Source organism: Glycine max, chromosome 7, assembly GCF_000004515.6.
Source record: "Glycine max cultivar Williams 82 chromosome 7, Glycine_max_v4.0, whole genome shotgun sequence".
NCBI lineage: Eukaryota > Viridiplantae > Streptophyta > Magnoliopsida > Fabales > Fabaceae > Glycine > Glycine max.
This window is the reverse complement of record NC_038243.2, coordinates 7393782-7415284: the sequence shown is the minus strand read 5'-3', so window position 1 is coordinate 7415284 and position 21503 is coordinate 7393782. Positions and strand designations below refer to the sequence as shown.

General features: G+C 31.2%; 2 protein-coding genes across 3 annotated transcripts; one reads left to right on the top strand and one right to left on the bottom strand.

The window, feature by feature from the left end:
- Positions 1-8785: 8785 nt before the first annotated feature.
- Positions 8786-14207, top strand: LOC100812787 (UTP:RNA uridylyltransferase 1). Its single transcript, XM_003529934.5, has 6 exons — positions 8786-10020; positions 10353-10724; positions 12389-12612; positions 12792-12855; positions 13328-13524; positions 13790-14207. The coding sequence occupies exons 1-6, from the start codon at positions 8890-8892 to the stop codon at positions 13998-14000; spliced, it is 2199 nt and encodes a 732-aa protein (XP_003529982.1). The 5' UTR covers positions 8786-8889; the 3' UTR covers positions 14001-14207.
- Positions 14208-14303: 96 nt separating this feature from the next.
- On the bottom strand, positions 14304-21075 carry LOC100777313 (glyoxylate/hydroxypyruvate reductase HPR3). Of its 2 annotated transcripts, none has more exons than XM_006583309.4 (2): positions 20170-21075; positions 14304-18451 (listed from the first exon to the last, which is right to left on the bottom strand). In XM_006583309.4, exons 1-2 carry the CDS (start codon positions 20620-20622, stop codon positions 17933-17935), a joined length of 972 nt encoding a protein of 323 aa, XP_006583372.1. In that variant the 5' UTR covers positions 20623-21075; the 3' UTR covers positions 14304-17932. The 2 variants fall into 2 exon arrangements, with proteins under 2 accessions (XP_006583372.1, XP_003528899.1); XM_003528851.5 differs by having other exon boundaries at positions 14305-18451; positions 20131-20933.
- Positions 21076-21503: the final 428 nt, after the last annotated feature.

Sequence of the window (21503 nt, the reverse complement as noted above, 5' to 3'; positions counted from 1 at the left end):
TAACATGTGTAACGTTTTGCACCAAGTGAATGGACAAAATGTGTATGTGTGTGTAGAGATGCGCGTGAAAGGTTTCCCTGTTCCTACGCAAAAGGGTGTAGGTGTATCGTGGAGTTGCTAAAAAATTGGGGTTGGTGGTGTAGATTTCATATTACTATTAAGTTTCAAATATATTTTACAATATTAACATGATAAGATTAATTTATGTAAGATATAATAGAGTTATGATGAAGCTGGTACGCTCCAAATAGAGTGGATTAATGGATGTAAAGAAGAGAAAGATAATTAAGAAGACAAAAAAAGATAGGGAGATATATAACATAAAAATGCCATAAATAAAGTGATTAAAAAGGAGAAATATAAAGAAATAGAATGGAAATGAGATGAAAGAGAAATAAAATATATTTTGATTATATTTCATGATAAGTAGTTATCCAGAAAAAAAATATTAATTGGTAAATTTAAAAATTAAAATTTGTTTGACATATGATAAAATTTATTTAATTAGAAAAATATTTATCCAAAACAAAAGAAATGATTTGAAGATATAACAAATTTTATCAGTTCTTGTATTTTAAAAATAAAAAAATACTTAATTTATACTTAAATTTATCTTTCCATCTCGCTTTCATTTTATTTTTCTTTCTATTTTCTATTGCATTCTTTATCGCAACTATCAGTTTTACTATCTTTTTTTTTCTATATGCCTCTAAATAGAGTATAATTTTACCATTGCTTAAACACAAAAGATGACGCATGCATGCGACATGTATCATGTATGTAATTAGACACCAAATTTTTTATATATCTGAATGTTTATAATTTATATATATATATATATATATATATATATATGTATATATGTATATACACTAAAATGTAAATTTAAGTTCTTTAGGCCCACCTTTTAAAATGTGGATTTAATTTTCAATAGTTAATTACTTCTCTGTTAAGATTTTTATTCCATCGATATCTATTGAATATTATTTTTCATTTAGTAAGTATTGCTTTTGTATGTGATCAGTAAAGGGGTCGTACATTGATAACTTTTTCAAAATCTACTGCAAAAAGCTTGGCTTCATTGCCAGTGATTCCTCCCCGCTTTACCTTCTTTATATATTTCTTTCTTGTATATACACTATTGATCAGCCAAAAGGAAAGCCCATTAATTTGCTTTTTAATAATTACTATATCATACATATACACCATGCATGTAAAATTTCTTGAGAATGACAAATTAAGAAATCCAAGTTGTTCATTTAGTGGCAGCGACTACTGGTGATATATACAATGGTAATTTAATGATTGAAACATCACTGAATGTTGAATGATGTGATATATTAGTGGAATTGGTACAATGAAATGGATTTGCAGTTTAAGTACAAACAAAAATCTATATTCTCGATCACTTTACTTGATGCAAACCAGAGAAGGTAATTGAAGGTAAGCTGCCCTTGTAGTTTTCTATCAATTCTTCTCCAATACCTCGTGTGTGTATATATAAGCTGAAGAATCAAATTATATTGGTCTAATAATTATTATATTATTTTATAATTTTTAATTAAATAATATTTTTTAAAATTTAGTATTTAATTCAAAGTTATTTTCACATAAATTATATATATATAATTTTATATTAATATTAATTTAAATATATTTGTTATCTTATTCATATAAATTAAAATTGACATAATATAAACATTTTAAAATATATTAAAATATAAATTATTTAATTACTTTTTTTCCGTTCTTAAATTTTAACAAAATTAACACAAACAATCTTAGTAATATGTAAATATAATTTAATTATAATTGAATCAATTTATAAAAAAAATATAATAATTATCAAAGTTACATTTATCTTTTATATATAGAGAGCTCATCCTTGTCATACATGCTATATATACTTAATTAGCACAATCCCTGTGGATATTTTTCAATGCAGTGCATGAAGATCTTATTCAATAAAAGCAAAAATTCTCTTCTTGCTCACTTAAACATATTAAATACTAGTTAAATTATATGGATTGATTTAACATTTTATTTTGGATAAGCCGCCAAATTATTATTAGAAAGTAAACATTTTACGACGCACATTCTAAAATAATCATTTGTGACCGTTTTAGAATGTAACGTGGTAACAAACTTGTAATAATAGTATATGACAGTAACGTCTTAATGACACAAATGTTTTCTCCTTCGTATGTACATTCAACTCGTGATTGGATTGAAACACGAGATTACTAGCCTAAGAAGGCAAATATAAGGTGCTCAAATGAGAGAATTGATCTTGTGCTTGTAGTCTGAGCTATGTTGTGAAATGAAAGAACAAGAATATCTACGTATGGAGTTAAAAAAAATGTCATTGGAAATTGCTCTTTTTGAGTTCTTGGATAGATATTTTGCCCATAGGGATAGAGACTATGAGGATCGAGAATTTTGTAGTTCGGTAATTGAGGGGAATATTAAACAACTTGAGTATTGAAAACCAAAGAATTGGATGCTGCAAAGGAAGGCTTTAAAAACTATACTCAGGAAATCAAAGGCCAAATTCATTGTGATAAAGAAGCAGAGTTTTAGAAATGAAAGACCAAGGTTTGGATTCTTATATGTTTCTCCATGTTATTAATTTACACTAAATTTTTACTGAAAGCTTTCAATTCAATTTGTTGTAATCGTATAAAACTTTCATATATAGACCAATAAGTAGCTGATATGAGCAAAAGTGGATTCGGTTTAGTAAGCAAAATCTTGAGTTTGAATTTGTGGATTAAAAAAATGTGATTAGAATGAGAGACCTTATTTAAAGTGGTTACTAAAAAAAGTGGTTAATCTTGTGAATAGAAAAAATTATGATGGAAAGAAAATATTTCACTAAAAATGATTAATCTAATTTTCAATGAAGATTAATCATTAATAAAATTGATGAATACTATAGACTAATCTCATGATAAAAAAAAACTATTATCATAAATCCTATTGTCCTATGCCCATATCTACTTTTATTATCACAATTCTTGTTAATGCATGTTTAAGGGAAGGCAACCTAGATGTTTGGTGCAACTCATTGAAGAAGTCCTCAGGGGACATTATTCAACATTTGAAAATATTTTTCAATGGTGGTGGTGATAGTAGTTGTAAGAATGATGATAGTGATGATGATGACAAATTTTTTGTATCCGTGTAATAGTGACGATGATAGAAGTTGTTATACTATAAGGGTAATAATAATAGTGACAATGTTAATGACAACAATAGTAGTATTGGTAACAATATTGATGGTGATGGTAGTAGGGATGAATTGTGAGAGGAAGAAAAGATAAGAAATACTATCTTATCTTGTTTTTCTAGCCTAGCTCCCAACTTAGGATAAAAAATACTATACCAATAGAATAAGATGTGTGATAAGATAAACAAATCATATCGTATTAGTGGACTAAACAATTAGTTATATTATATGATAGATTGATATCTTGGACACCAAACATATTTGTATTTTTCTCTTTTTCTTTTCTTATCATATCATATACTTATTATATTTATCATTTTTTTATTTCTTTTCTTTCTCTTTCTAAGTGTATATTAACATGAATATTCAAAGAATATTTTGCTAAAAAAATATAAATATGAGAAGTGATATAGTGTGATTATATATCATTATTGTTCTAACATTTAATTGTTTTACTTTTTGGGCGACTAGATAATTCAACCCCATACATGCATAGCAAATTAGCAACAACCAAGTCATTAGATACCCAGTTTACTATATAGCATAAAGAGGAAGAACTTGAGAAAGAGATGATGGGATGTATGAGTGAAAATAAAAGAGAGAAAAAAAAATAGAACAGAAAGAAAAAACTATAGAAATAACAAATAATGGAATAGAAACTGAAAAGAGATATAAAAAAAAGTTAAAATAAGATTTCAAAATAAACAAATATTTCTGAACAAATTCTATTATAATTAAAATTTAAAGTAAATAAATAAAAATCTATAAACATATAAATTATATTTTATATTTAGATAAATAATTTAAGTTGTAATACAAAAGTTTTTTAAACTATTGTCAATTTCTTTTAAAAAATAAAATTCAATATAGAGATAGAGATAACATGGATTGATTGGTCAAATATATAGTTGAAAATATTATAAAGATAAAGATCCATATAAAACAAATATAAAGATAAAATTCAATGGTTAGTTTTGTGAGAAACTAAGAATAGTGTGTAAAATACATTCACAAAAAAGATGGAATAAAATATTAAAAATTGAAAATGTCTAATTAAAAGAGTAGGGAGGGTGAGTTTTCTATTTTTTAATTGACTTGCGTATTCAAATTTATAACATATCTATTTCAATATATAATTTAGATTCTTTTGATTGTTTAATTCTTATTTTACTTTTTTTACTAACAATATATGTGAAATAAAAGAATAAAATATATAATAAATATAATAAAAAATTTCCAAAAGTTTTTTTGTTTCAAAAATTTAAAATTTATAGCACCGTAAAAAATATATACAAAAGAATAAATGACATACAATACTCTTTAAATCAAGGGGTTTAGTTCTGTTGTAAAATCATGATATATTTAATTTCTACGGATCAAAATAAAATACTCTTTAAATATGAAAAAATACAAGTTAATTATTTATGAATAATTAAAAATTATTACAAAAAATAAATTATAAAATATGTTTTTAAACCCTCAAAATATTTTAGAATATTAGTTTTAGTCCCTTTAAAATTTTTATATGTTTTAGTTCTTACATTTTGATAAAAAAAACACATTTTTTTTGTCTTTAATAAGAGATTAAAATCACACCCGACTTTGATAAATATAGGAACTAAAAATATATTTATATTTTTATAAATCCTTGTAGCATTATTTTTTATTTATAAAATCAAGCCCACTTATAATCATTGTAACATTTTTTATTTAAATAAAGCACATTTTTGTCCTATTCTAGTAAGTAAAATACTCCTGAGTATCCTTCATCAAATAACAGTAAAACAAGATAAAGATTAGCAATAAAGATAAAGTATAAAAAACAAAAGGAAAAGTATTACATCCAATATGCTATTATACATCCAGTAAGATAGAGAGATAAAAGAAAAAAATAATATAAATATTATAAGTTACATGAAAATAAAAAGAGAAATAGAAAAAAATTATAAGTATTATTGGGGAATTAGAAAATGTGGATGTATTATTATTTTTGAGTGTTTGATTTTATGTTGGAGAATTAATTTTGAATCTAAAATTAGTTTTAGATATATTTTTATATGTTTAATTTTATATTGGACAAAAATTTAGAATTAATTATAGGTTCGAAATTTATCTAAAATTAAAATAATTTTAAATAATTTTTGTGTTGAATCCAAAATTTTGTATTTAATTTTATTTATAACTTAATTTTATAATAAAAATATCTAAATATAAATCATTTCACATCAAAATTAATTTTAACTAAAATTATTTTTTTTTTCCAAATCTTATATTTAAATACACCATTCCATACCTCGTACGATCCAAACTTTCCACAACTTTATAAAAATTCAATCTTTTTTTTAAGAATAAAAAGTCAGTCTTACGAAATCACATTACCAAACTTCTCCTCCAATTTTTTAATATATAGTTTGAGTTTTTAATATTTTTTTTTGTTATAAGTAACTTTCATATTTTATATCCATAAAAAAATTTATATTTGATATTGCATTAAAAAAAAACTTTCATATTGGTTTCACCAATAATAACTCGAACAATGTGTGCTTTATCTTCCAATAAATAAAAATATTGAAAAGAAAAAAATTAATAATATTTCTTTATTTATGTCACAGTAAAACCTATCTTATGAAAAATATTTAATGTATACTTGGAACTTGGAACTACCTATTTACAAAGTAATATTAATTTATTTTTGTCAATTTTCTAAAAGAGTGTTTTTAAACTTATTTCTCGAAAGCAAACTAAATAAAATCCACACTTATCATATTATTTAATAATAATTAAAAATAAAATTTAAGAAAATATATATTAAAAATAAAAAATAGGATGTACACAAACAATATTTTAATAACAGATTACTATGAAATATACTAGCGGAAACATGGCCTCATAGATCATAGAGTCTATGCGTCTGCATTTTTGTGTGTTGTTACGGTGTTTTCATGTGCTGAAATTAACATATTATTATGTATTGATGTATGTGTTAATTTTATTATTTGATTTAATTCATTTTGTTTCTTTTAATTATTATTTTTTTGATTTATTTTTTGACCACTTACAATTCTGAAAACAGTACGTAGAAAAAAGTCAATTTAAAATTAGTTATCTTTATTATTTTTCTAAAGAGACTCAAGAGAAACAAATAATTAGAAAAAAATGTTGAAGAAATTGAAAAACTTTCAGGAAATTGAATTGGAAACAACTATTTCTAGAGTAACACATAAGTTTTTTTTTATATAAAAAAAAGGTTTTCAATTTTAAAAAATATATATTCTTTCACTTGAAAGTATATATTCTATAAAAACATCTTATTTAAATTGAGAATCTTTTTGGAAAGAGCAAAAATAATAACAAATAACACTACAAACTCAACAACTACACATGAACAATCCTACAAAATCATTTACTGAATTTTGTCACATGCATTACTACTCGTTATTTAACAAAGAAATTGAAAATAAATCATAATTCTTTATGGATTAAAAAATTTGATTTCAAATTAGAAATTAACAATGAAAAAATTAAAGAAAAAGATTCCAAATTGAAAAAAAATTTGATTGTTATGATTTAGCAATATATTAAAAAACATTTATTAATATAAAAAGAGATCATAAAGTTGACAAGATAAAATAAAATAGATGAAGAAAAAGATAAAATATTACAATAGATGATGAAGAAAACGATAACAAAAATAAATGAAGAATAAAAAGAAATTAGAATTTTTTTTTATAATAAAAGTTGATTTCAAATTTAAATGAGAGTAAACTAAGGGGGTGTTTGGTTTAGTTATTTTTTGTTTTCATGAAAATGTATTTGGTGGATTTTTAAAAATATTTTCAGTGAAAATGAAAACAAGAAATAACAATCTCATTTTCAGTCGAATACATGAATCTCATTTAGGGTAAAATGGAAACGCGATGACAATGAATGTAATTTTAAACAAATATAAAAATACAAAAAAACAAGAAATCAATATATCATAAATTTTCAGTGTTTTTATTTCATGAAAACAAAAAATAAGAAGTCAAACCAAACATGTTTTCAGAATCTTAATCTTTTGAAAATGAAAATAGTTTTCAGTAAATGAAAATAGAAAATGAAAATACAAATCAAACACACCATAAGGATTTCAAGTTGAAATTAAAATTAAAATAAAAAAAAATAAAGGAAACTAAGATTTTCAAATTGAAAAAACATTTCTGATTATTATGAGTTAGTAATATATTTTAAAACAATATTGATTAATATGAGAAAGAGAAACCAAACACTTGATCAGATAAAAAAAAATAAAAGAAATATGACAATAGATGATAGAAAAGATTAAAGATATAACAAGATAATTCTTTGCTACTTCTTTCTTGCTTGAAGCATAGAGTATGCTATCATTGGTGATCATGAAAGTTTGAATTGTATCAAATGTGTTAAATTGTTTTCTAGCATTTATCAATGTGACACTTGGACAACACCTAAACAATAGTAAAAAAAATGGATCTTGAATGCATTGTTATAATTAACACATAATATTTATTCTTTTGAATCTAAACAAAATGAATTTTCAGAAAACGGAAAAAAAATGAAAATGTAATAAAAAAGAAAAAAATACAAATAACAAAAGTGAAAGACGAATGAAGAAAAAGAAATAATAACATTATGTCTTAACAAGTTGATTTAAAGGAACAAAGATGTCTATATAAAAGTGGAGATAAAAACAATTTTTAAATGAGATATTTTCTTTATCCATAATATAAATATGTGATAAATTTATTACCTTTAATGAGAATTATCTTAAAAAATACATTCATAATATATTTTTTTTTGTTAAATTATAATATCACCAAACTTGACTAATTAGTATTAAATTGTAAACTGAATGTATAACTATTAAACTCAATTAAAAATATAAAGATTGTTATCTTATTAATTTTCACTTGTATTTATTAACTATCATAATAATTTAACACAAATATTAATCAGTGTCCTTAAGATATTAAAAGTTAAAAAGAAAAATCTTTCTATTAGAATACATAAAGTTATGTGATTTATAACTTTTTTTTTTATACTTTTCTATTGTTTTTATAATAAATATTATATTCTTTTAGATTTTTAATCAATCTTCTAAGAATACTTGTTAAACAAATGATAGTTCAAAAATATTTTCTATAACAGTTTTAAGTCCTCCTCGATCTTGGTTCCTCCTTAAGGTTATATTATATGAAAAATGAACTTAAGTCATGTTTTACAAACACTCCTTATGTGTTGTTAACGAAGTTATTTCAATATTTTTTTTAGGTAACGTGTTACTCGAGTATGATAATTTTTTATACTATAAAGTATAATTTCATGAAAATTAAAATCTTATAAATAATTAGTAGTATACTTTGGATATTCATTAAGCATTAGCTACTTTAAAACTCTCTTAAGAAGTTAAGAGTATCCTTTACCAAATATCAATAAGATAAGATAAGGATTAGCAACTAAGATGATTTTTTTTCCCATTAAAACCAAAATTTCCACAAAACTTTTTATATTTTTATATAAAGTCAGTCACACACTCCCATTCACAAACTTCCCCTCTTAAGTTTCTCTCTACAAGACTCTCTTTCCTTCCAACCTGCAACCCAAACTGCCACGTCACCCTCTCCCCGTCGCGACCCGCCTCAATGAACGGCGGTGGAGGTGACTTGCCGCCGTCCAACGGCGGCGAGTTCCTCCTCTCTCTCATCCAACAGCGCCCCCACCAGCCCCACCCCCACCCGCCGCCTCAGTCTCCGGCGATAGATCCCGCCGTCGCCGCCATCGGTCCTACGATCCCCGTTGCGCCGCCGCTGTGGCAAATCCTCTCCGCCGATCATCCCCACCACCACCACCACCAACCTCACCCTCACCATCTCCCACCACCCTGGTCCCACTCTCTCTCTTCATCTCCGCTTTACCCTCCGAACTTCTTCGGGTTGCCCCATAATGCGTTTCCCCCTCCTCGGACCCACTTCCCCATCACCCCTAACTCCGTCGCTAACGGCGTCAACGCTAACATTAACCTCGCCCATGATCTGCGAAATCTAGGTTTTCCAATTGAAGAAAGCCACAACAACAATAATAATAACAACAAGGTCGATGGTTTCGTTCATCATCATCATCAACAGCAGCAGCAGCAGCATGAACTGAAGCTGCAGTTCGGGTCTTTACCCACGGTTGCGTATTCCGCCGCCGAAGTTTCCTCCAATGGTGGTGACTCGTTGCTCAATTTGAAGTTCAACAGAGTGGATCACCCCACTTCAAATTCGAGTGGGAATGTGGTTGTTCAAGGTAACCATGATGCTGTGGAGAGAGAAAGAAGAGGACTTGGGGGTTATAGGGCTGGTGGTTCGTTACCCCCTGAGACAAGTAGGGTTCCACCAGGGTTTGGGAACAGGACTAGAGGGAAGGGTTTGGAGGGTAGGAATGAGAATTTGTATGATAGGAGGGAAGGTGGGAGAATGGTGTCTGGTGAGAGGAGCAATGTTAGAGGCAATGTGGGCCATAAAATGGGGCTTGTTGATCAGCTTGATCGCCCCGGGCCGCCGGCCGGGAGTCACCTCCATTCGGGTTCGGGAAATGATGCTGGCATTGGTGAAGTTGGTGGTAGGGATGGTAAACATAAGGAAATTGGGAGGTTGAGGATGGAGGGTGTTCCTGAGTCTGGTGGAGGGGGTGCTGATGTTGATGTCCTTGGGGAGCAGTTGGCTGATTCCTTGTTGGTAAAGGATGAGTCTGATGACAGGACTAACTTGAGGCAACGCCGTCGAGAGAAGGTCAATAGTTATATTTATTGATGTTGCTTGTAGCTATGGATTGTTAAATCATTCTTAAAAGCTAATTTTTCAACTAAATTCCATCAAGTACTTTGAGAACTATTATTTGTTGATAATACAATGGAGTTTTTTTTTTTTTTTATTAATTTAAATTTGCTTGAACGCTGAGGGACCGTTTGTTAAAAAACCTAGATAGATTATTGAGTTTTACAGTTATCTACCTGTTATCAAATTATGAGGTTCATGTGGTTTTTATTTGTTTTCTCATAGTGTGAAAAGTAAAGGATTCTTAAATTATGAGGGTTACTTACACTTGCAGCATTTATTATCAGGATGTTAGATTGTCGGATTCAAGAGGGCAGCAGATCATGAGCCAGCGGGGAAGAATGTACAGAAGGCAGATGATGTGTCGAAGGGACATTGATGTTTTTAATGTTCCTTTCCTTGCAATATATGGGTCTCTAATACCTCCTGAAGAAGAAAAACTGAAGCAAAAGAAATTAGTGGCGTTATTGGAGAAGTTAGTTAGCAAAGAATGGCCAACAGCTAAGCTTTATCTCTATGGATCATGTGCTAATTCGTTTGGTGTTTCTAAAAGTGACATTGATGTTTGCCTTGCTATTGAGGAAGCAGACATGGAAAAATCTAAGATTATAATGAAATTGGCGGATATTTTGCAATCAGATAATCTGCAGAATGTGCAGGTGAGAAGATTGCTATGCTTTCTTTATTGCTATTGTTTATCTTGGTAGTTTGTATTCATTGACATATATTTACTTATATGAAAACATGTTCATTAACTGTTTAGGAAAGCAGGAGCTGCTTATAATCATACTAAGAAAATTTCATAAAGGAGATGTAATGACTTTTGTCTAATATGAAGAAAAATTTAGAATATTTGCTACAGGGAGATTGACCTTGAATTCTGTCGTAGATGATGGAAAAATAGTCTCTATTTGGTAGACATTGCTAGGGTTTTTGTTAGTTATTGTTCACTAAATACATCCCCACAGGCAATGAGAGTATATGAGGCTTAATATTTTTGTAATGGTAATGAGAGAATATAAACATGGGGACAAACAACAATGAATCCATACAGTAAGGAGAGCCTGCTAGCCTCCTTGCATATCCAATAAAGAAACCCCTGACTCTAATGTAGTCATTATCCAAGCATTAAAAACCTAAGGTTACTTGATTATGTATTTCTCATTGAAAAGCTAATAAAGAGGTTTATTGAAGGGAATCTTCTGACATTATTTTTACTATATTTTCTTGGCATGGATGTTGGACATAATATGGTGTTTTTTTGCAGTCTTTGATGCTTTGATTACTTTCTAACTTATGGATTGCTTATAAAGTGCCCATCTATAGACTTGTACAGAAGCTATTGGCCTCACTGATCATTGCTATTGTCTAGACCAACATGTTCTCTCTGTTATTCTTTCCCTATTTTTTTTCGGTAACCACCGTAATTAGGGTGTCTTTGGCTCCCCGGTGGAACTTGGAGGTATCCCCACAAGCTTTGGTCTTTGGGCTAACTATGGGACTAATGTTCAATCCAGGGTTAGTCATCATAATTCTTTGCCTCTATTGGAGTCTCTTCACCGTCTTTTCTTCCTTAGCATCTCTAATCCTTTGTTTGGTTTGATAGGTGTACCCCATAGAAACTTAAAAGGAAGAAAAAAGGTTTCAAAAACTAGATGGTGTCTATTATGGTGAATCTTCATCTTTATAAATTTGGTTGAAGATTGCATGCTTGATGTTCTAGTGTTATTTAATTTCTTGTTCGTTTCTGATTTGGAGGAATGTTTATTGTTTTACTGATTTTAGTCATATTTTATAGTTGTTAAATAAGTGCTTGTGTACACGCGTAACAAGAAGGCACTTTCCATAGGAAGTTTCTTGAATGCTGTGTACTGTAGGTTTTACCAATGTGTTGGTATGCCAAGGATGTGTTGAGGGATGATAAAAAACTCGGATACGAAAGAAGAAAATGATAAAAGATAGGATAAAAGGAGTGAGAAAAGAAAAAGTTCTTAAATTAATTAATTTTTGATATGAAATAGAACTTCGTGAGAAAAAAAATAAGATTTGGATATATTAGGAGAATTATGACATGGTTAAAAGAGTTGTATGATGAGTTAAACATCATGGCCAATCTTTTGAAATCTAGAAAAAACGGAGAAGTAATAACCAAAAGAAAAGTGGATTAATAAATTGGGAATATTACACAAATGATTGGTAATTGACTGACTGAAGTTTTCCTAGAAGAAGCTAATTGCTGCTGGCTTACTGCTTTTGGAAACATTCATTTGAAGTAATTAAATTGAAATGTTCTTGGGAGTCCTTAATTTGAGTTTGTTTATAGGCATTGACGCGTGCACGTGTTCCCATAGTAAAGCTCATGGATCCAGTGACAGGAATATCTTGTGACATATGCATTAACAATCTCCTAGCTGTTGTGAATACCAAGCTTCTTCGGGATTATGCACACATAGATCCAAGGTTGCGTCAGCTGGCTTTCATTATTAAACATTGGGCTAAGTCAAGAAGAGTCAATGAAACTTACCATGGGACCTTGTCTAGCTATGCGTAAGTTAACTTCTGATACTTTTCTTGTTTAAAAAGATTTTGCTTTGCCTTTATCTAATTTAGGCAAGTAATGTTAATATTCACAAAAATCAAAATAGACTTGATTGAACAATTGAAGTTCAGATAAATGTGGTGACTGGATATTATTCGTAAAAAATAAAATATGATTTTAATTTCAGGTATGTTTTGATGTGCATTCATTTTTTACAAATGAGAAGACCTGCTATCCTTCCATGCTTGCAGGTGTGTACTTCAGTTTTCACTCTTGTATTCGAATATTGAGATATATCTGTATGTAGCCATTTTAGAAAGTCATTGTTTATGCTATTCATGTTTCAGAAGTATCCTTTATTTTTATCTGAACATAATGGTTAGTGTGTCCATTTTCCATAGAATGAGAAAATTAATTTAACCAAGATTCTTGGTTTCTTTTCATTTTCCATGCAATTCGATGCAAAAGCACTTAAGAAGTTTGTGCTGTAGCAAAGCTTGATAGTTGTTATTGGAAAAACACTTTTTTTCTGAGGAAACTGCTTTACCAATGGCATGGCTAATAGTATTATACCATCGGAATAACATTTTTGCAGTATTCAAATCAAAGATAATTAATTCTTCCTCATTAAGAATTCCATCAAATATCACTTGAATAAAGTTTGTACATCATATAGCTAATTTTGTAAATGTATTTAATGATTGAATACTACTTTCTATGTAGGAGATGGAGACAACATATTCTGTAACTGTGGACGATATTCATTGTGCTTACTTTGATCAAGTTGAAAAACTTAGTGATTTTGGTCGTCATAACAAGGAATCAATTGCTCAACTTGTGCGGGGATTTTTCCATTATTGGGCATATTGTCATGATTATGCAAATACTGTTATATCTGTACGCACTGGAAGCATAATCAGGTAAGAGAACTCGGTATCTGTGAATATTTTCTAGTTTCCTTTTATGTTCCATTAGTAACTGTTTGCCTTTTCTTTTCTTTTTTTTTTTTTTTGGGGGGGGGGGGGGGGGGGATACTAACATCTAACATTGTTAACAAACTCAGGGATGGGGTATGCTTTGTTGATTTAAAATTTTCATGCTGACTTTATAATCTAGACAAGTGTAGGGGTTCAGACAAGTTGTTTTTTCATTTAATTGAATATATGATGCTCTTTTTTGGCGTAGCAAGCGAGAGAAGGACTGGACGAGAAGGATTGGTAATGATCGCCATTTGATATGTATAGAGGATCCTTTTGAAATATCTCATGATCTAGGTCGAGTGGTAGATAAACATAGCATCAAAGTTCTCAGGGAAGAGTTTGAGCGTGCTGCTGAAATTATGCAGAATGATCCAAATCCATGTATTAAACTTTTTGAGCCCTATGTTCCCAGTTAAATTGACTATTTTGTTTTGAATATAGATTTTATAGGTGAGGTAATGGACACTCAGCTGGTAAGGCTTCTTTTGCCTCACATCTCGTATATTAACTAGTATCATGTTTATAAGTGTATTTATTAGTTAGGGTTTTAAATATGCCATCTCAATGTAAAGAACTTTTTGGCTTCTTTGATCTTTTATTTGAAAGGCAAGAATTTTCTGTTACGTTGAACGAGCTCCAAGGTATTAAATGGCTGGTGAGTAATTAATTATATAGTCACAATGAAATTATTCTATCAATTTCATGGTCTTCTGGTACGGGTTTAATTTGTATGGCATGCATTCTGGAATTGGAGTGTGGTTTTGGTGTCTACAAGAGGTTAATTAAAATATCACCAGAAATTTTTTAAAATGTTAACTTATTGCCCTATTTTCCTCTTATAGGTGCAAATGTTAGGCTCCAAAAACAAGTTGTTGGCTTAAGAACCCCTTGATATTGATAGCACTGATTGAAAATGTTAAGTAGTTACAAATTATAGAAATATAACATCAAATATCACCTGAAAATTTTAAATATACCAAAGTTAGTGGGCATACAACGAAGATATCAAAGACCAGATAGAATACTGCTGCTTCATATTTATACCTTCAAAGGGCATAGTCTAAGTAAAGACAACTCAAATAATCGTGAAACAAGACTTAGAAAAATATGAATGTAGCATGTCTTTTTTAAGAAGTGGCCTTTGGTAGTGTGGCTCCTGGAATCTTTCCTGAAAGAATGATCTGACTTCTGCCTTGACTTGTAGTGGGGAGTCAATCCATATGCCATCCACATAAAGACCTCTTAAAGAGTTCTTCCTCCTCTTCCCAGTTGATTAATGAGTGGAAATATTTAGAGTTAGTATCTCCCTCCAATAACCATTTGGATCTAGACTTCTGCATCAATAAGGATTCATTTTGTCTGGATACCAACCAAAAGATGTCTTGCAATTCTATTATTCTTTGTTTCTCACCATCGGTCAAAGGTAGAGCTTCCTCCTTAATATCCAAGGCATTTAGTTCAACCACTGTATCTTTGATTCTCCTCTGAATATCTCCAAAGTGTACCCTGCTCCACTCTTTCAAACCCTCTTTGGTCCCTTTTAATTTCTCCTTCAGTACAAATGCACCCCATCCTATTGTCTATTGTTCCTGCCATAATTTCCCAACAACTCCTCTGAAAAGATTTATCAAGAAACCAATAGTTCGGGACTCTGAACGGTTTGGGCCCCCAATTAGTGATCATATCTGTCAGTAGAATCAGGCAATGTTTTGGTATGTTTCTGTCCATAATGCACTGTGTCGCTACCGGCCAGATATCAAACCAACTTCTGCTTACAAGGAACCTGTTGATTCTGCTCTTAATCATCCCATTAGGCTTGTACCAAGTGAACATTCTCCCAACTGATGGTACATCTTCAAGTTCTGCTTCCGAAATAAAGTGATTAAATGCTCTACATTCTGCGGAGGAAGAAGAAGTTGACACCATATTATTCTCTTGCCTCTCAGATTCCCTTCTTATGTTGTTAAATTCCCCCAAAATACACTAGAGTTTAGAACTAGAAGCTCTTCTTCTCTGGATGATATTGTTCCATGCAACTTTCCTTAAGGACAGTTTACATGTGCATAGATCGTTATCAAGGTGATAGAGTGTCGCCCTTGTAACCACCTGCCCTCTACCTACACAAAACTATTGCGAAAAACCCAAGATGAGATGTCAAGTGAGTCTTTATTCCAAATACATAGGATACCCCCTACTCAATTAACTGCTGGCTTATGTACCCAACCTAAATTTCCACTCCCAAAAAGTGTTGAGCAAAGCATACCGTTCACATCCTTTCCTGAATAGCCAAAAAGTCCACCTCCTTATTGATTACTAAACTACTAATTACCCTCCATTTGGCCTTGTCACCTAGGCCTCTCACATTAAAAGAAAGTATCTTCATCAAGAACCAGAGGCAGCACCTCCAGTTTTGCTAATCTTCACCTTTTGAATATATTCTTCATCTTTGAGTTCTAAGGTAGCTAGCAGCTTGATAATTTCTCTGTGGTCCACATCATAAGTGACCTCCATCAAGAACATCTTGTTTCTTCTTTTGATGTCTTCATCTTCTACATGGCCATCATTTCCAGTAATCACTCTAGTCAACCTTTTAATTGCAGTAAATCTGTTCCCCCCTCCATTGTTAGTCCTTTGTTTTAATTCACTAGAGGAAGAGGAAGATAGCACTTGTGATTTGGTTTTAAAAGGATTTCTCTGTGCCCCTTTCGAAAGAGAATCCCAAATCTTCCAAACCAATATACTCGTTTGAGGTTGCACCAACAGGAGAATTAGGATTGGTAAGGGCCTAACAGGAGACACGTCCCCTATCTCACGTGCATCAATAATAAGAATCAGGTCCACTTGCTGAATGTTCCCGTTAATCCTTAATGAGGAGTTGCGCATAATCAATCCTCCTCATATTATTTGTTTCTTCCTCATATTATTTGTTCCACACATTCAATGGGACACCGAAGCACCTCACCCAAGATAGTCTGTGTGATGTGAGAATGGTTGGGCTCCATTTCTCTACTGAAGGAAGCTATCATCTGCCTGTTGCAACATATCTTCAACTTCTTTTACATTCAAACCTTTGATTAGTATCAAGTCATCACCAAGGTAGGACATTTCGATGCCTTCAGAGCCACCTATAAAGGCTATATCAAAATCTGCTATTTCTCTCAATCTACCCACCATACAATCCTCTAACTAGTGATTGTTTTCTTGTACATTTATAGTGCATCCATTCCACCTCGCTGCCTGTTTATACTTAGCTTGAGAATCTTCATGCTCCACTAGTTTTGGTAACCAGATCTTCTTAGGTTGTACATGTTGCATTTTGCCTTGAGTTATGTTTTCACAAGACATGGAACCCTTACTATATGTTGTGTGAATGTATATTTGCTTCTCTGGGGAAACGTTGATTTCCTATTGTTGAAAGCAGGTTGGTGGTAGGAGGTAGATTCCTCCCCTGCTGGTCCATAGTTGGAGTCCTTTTGCTATTTGTTTTGTTCATACTACTACTCCTTCATAATTCCTTTTCCTTTTCTGTATTTAGGAAGGTTAACATGCATCTTCACCTTCCTAATCCAAATAGTATCAAGTTGTTTTTCAAGCCAAAGCACATTGGAGACCTCCAAGAAGCAGACAAACCCATATCTATGACCCCCTTTGTCTCTTCTATAAGCTATAAAGATGTCCCAAACTCTCCCCCACCTTTGGAATACCTTCCATAGATCAAACTTTTCAAAATCATCTAGAAATCAGGAGAAGTATGTTGTGATGTTACTATTTTGCTTCCCATGGGGTTTCTGACGTTCACTACCCTGGTATTGAACCCCAATCACATAACCTCTCACTCTCTCTACCTCTCTCTCTCTCATGTGACACATTCTTACTTTCCTAGTAGTACACTGGTTTTGGGTTTTCATGTAGTAATGTTAATTTGCACAATACAAGCAAAATAACGAAAAAAATCCCAAACCTTATTCACATATGCCCGCATGTATGCAGAATTTTAGATTCTGAATGTGCATTATTAATAATTAACAATTTGCCTAAGTAGAGAATATATGGTTGAAATTCGAATAGAAAATGTGACAGCAAGAAACATCACAAATTTCACTAAGTATATACATTTACCCAATATATGTTTTCTCAAACCAACCAAGTAAAACAATTTATCCAAGAAGGATTCATCGAGGGGGTAGACAAAAATGTGAGAAACAATCAATACTGTGTTTTGTTCCACATTTTATATGTGATTTTTCATATCTTGAATGTGATTTTGACAAGCTAATAATTATAAGTTCCACGTCCGAAACGTGATTCCTATCAATGAGTTGGAGTGTCCAAGCATGCACTAAATCAACTATATGATTGGAGTAATTAGAGGCTTGTTAGAGAAAAAAGCTTCTAAATTGCGTCCCACAAGTTGACAAATACCATCATGAGACTCTAACGTGGAAAAACCTGCATGTGGAGATAGAACTACATTATCCAACGAAAAGAACTCTTCACACACAAGAGGTTCATTCTCAAACACATCCAAACCAGCACCTCCAATTTCCCTTTCCATCAAACACCTCAACAATTCCTTTTCATATATCAAAGCCCCTCTTGCCACATTCACGATAATTCCTCCTTTTCCCAGTGCCAACATGACTTCTCTGTTGATCATGTGCCTCGTTTGGTCATTAAGAGCACAACAAAGAACAAGTACATTGTTGTTAGTGGCAAGCTCAACAACACTAGAATAGAAAGGGTAGGAAACAAAGGTTTTTTTGCTCCTAGAGTTGTATGATATCATGCAACCAAAAGCCTCAAGCCTATGTGCCACTTCTAAGCCAATTTTTCCCAGACCAACAATTCCAACTTTCTTTCCTGTCAACTGAAACAGACATCAATTTTATGCTTACAATTAATGATTCAAAATAAAGCATAAGCATGCATTTAAACATAAAAAAAAAATTAACATTGCATGTGATAGTCTTTATTTTTCACTTACTTTTTCTTCTTATCTTTTTTATATACAAGTGTCAAAAATAGACTGAAATTGAAGTTTACAAATTTAATTTAAATTAATTTCATTTTGCAAATTGAGTTTGTAAGTAATTCTCATTTTCGTTTTATTTCGAATCGAGCTTCAAACTTACATTGAAGTAAAACTCGATTTATAATCAAATTTAACTAAATTAAACAAGAAACTTTATTAGTTTTACTTTTGAGCGGACATTAAGTTCTCCAAACCAAGCGCGCCCTTCCACTTTTGTTGTACAAAACTGATTTCCACAACTAGCATTCAATGAAATTTCATATTCACATGTTATTTTTTGATCATGAATTCATGATTGCTGGTGTTTTTATAAAACTATATCTACTGTGTGGGAGAGTATTACCAATGCTTTCTTTTTTCTCATTTTTTGTTTTGTTTTTAGCATATGGTAGACTTAAAATATCTATTAATTTTATTGATGATTAATTTTTTATTGATGATTAATTTTCATAAAAGAATTTAGTTGGTTATCTTTAATAAGTCTTACCTTTTAATTATATTTGTTTTATTTATAAACTTAAACTTAAAATCTTGTTGTAAGAATTTGAACTCATTTTACCTTAGATGAACGTAATATTAATAGTATTTTTGCATCTCAAATTCGACTAGATACTAAAATTTCAAAATCGAATAAGGTCCTTGTCCTCGAGTTAATTCTGCTTGGTGCAGAGTCAATTTCAAATTTTTGTCATCGACAAAGTTGATCTGATATATATTCAAATTTTCGTGGTGTTGCGTTGTATCTAAATATTCATCCCAAAGACCACTACCTTTAAAAAAATCAAGAGTAACGATCTCCTCCTGGACCTATAGAAAACAATAAAACGAAAAGTAATTTTCACTCTCAAATGAATCATTACTGGATAGAATAAATAACATATTAACATTGAAAGTTTTAGAATCATATATAATAAGACAAAAAATATTTTATAGACGAAATGAATTATTTTTTCTTTTGATTTTGTTTATCACTAATAAGATGTTATCCAATGATGCTCATTTGAGTAACTCACTTTAAATTTTTAAGTAGTCAAAAGTAAGTTTCACTGTACCACATCACTTTTAAACAATTTACCAACATTTTGTCTTAATACTAGTTAATAGTGTTACTTTTTTTTTACTGCAATAGTACTACCCTTAAACAATTCATATTCTTAAACTTTTTTTTTTTATTTACACTTAGTTCATTAAAATATTATTTTTTAAGTAACAATTTCTTTTATTCATAAGCAACAACTCTTTTTATAATAAAGGAGACTGAAATTTAAGCAACCCATCCTGCTAACTAAGTTTACAATTTAGTCTTCTTTTAATTGTTATATTCTTTTTGCTTCGGTTGATGTTGCGTTGTTAATGGTGAGGAAAAAAGAGAAATAAAAATGACACATAAAAGAGACAAATAAATGATATTGGATGGATTCTTTTTGAAAAGATAATTGTCATTTTTCATAAATTTCGTAAAAAGCTGAAAATTAATCACCGATTCGCAAGTGGAAAATTACGAAATTGCAAACCTTAAAAATAGAAGCAAGTGGAAAATCCCGTGAAACTACCAGAATCCGTTCTCTCAGACACCGATTCGCCGCGGAAATTTTCATCATCACGTCAATCAACAAACCCACCGCTAAGTCGGCAACGTCCTCAGAGAACATGTTTCCGGCGCCGGCGACGCGGACTCCCAGGCGGCGACACTCCTCCAGGTCGACATGATCGGTGCCGGCGCTGGCGGTGACGAGAAGGCGGAGCGAAGGGAGGAGGCGGAGGACGTCGGCAGTGACGGGGTAGCCGCCGTCGCAGAGCACGGCGGCGACGGAGGAACAGTGGTGGGCGTGGGTGGCCGCGAACTTGTGCAGGGGAAGAGAAGAGTGGTTTAAAATATGAAACTTTTGGGAAAAGGGTGGTTGGAGAACAGAGGAAAAACCTGGGGGACCGTGAATTAGGACTTTGGGGAGATTAAGGTTTTTTAATTGTTCGTCCCTTGTAGTACACTGGTTTTGGTCTTCCATTGATGGTAGTGAGTCAAGATGATAAGATAGAGTGCATGAATGAGGTCTTGGCTTAATATTGAGTTTTTGTGATTTTGGGGTGTCACTTCATGGGCAAATTGACCAAATTTATTAGTTTTAGAAATTATTTCTTTAAACGCAACTTTTTACAAACTATTGTTGGAGGGGGTCTATTTTTTCAAAGCGTTCTACTATCACTACGAATAAAACACCACGTGACAACATGATATGCGTTTCGCCATTGGTGTTAGCGAAACATGCTGCAATTTTTTTTCAGTGTGGCATGGGTCTTGTCACTGATGTTGGCGAAATAAGCTTGATAGGGTTTCGCTAGTGCCACTAGCGGCACTAGCGAAACAGGTACAGGTACGGAAAATTAATTTTGCTTGTAAATTTAAAACGGGTGTAACTTTTGATAGAAATGTTCGCTTGAGGTCCATAATATGTCAAAATGCTCAAAATTGAACGAGAATTCCATAGGCGAAGGGGATTTGATCAACTCATTTTTCCAAAAAATACCTCTAAGTAGGTGAAAAATAGGATTTAAGATTTAACCACCCGATTTTTCCAACTCATTTTTCCAAAAAATACTTCTAAGTAGGTGAAAAATAGGATTTAAGATTTAACCACCTGATTTTTCCATTATTAGAGAATAACAAAACTTGAACAAAAATAACTAGTGTGTGATATTTTTGTCAGGGGATTCCTCGTTCAATTTTGAGCATTTTGACATATTATGGACCTCAAACGAACATTTGTATTAAAAGTTACACCCGTTTTGAATTTACAAGCAAAATTAATTTTTCGTACCTGTACCTGTTTCGCTAGTGGCACTGGCGAAACCCTATCAAGCTTATTTCGCCAGCACCAGTGACAAGACC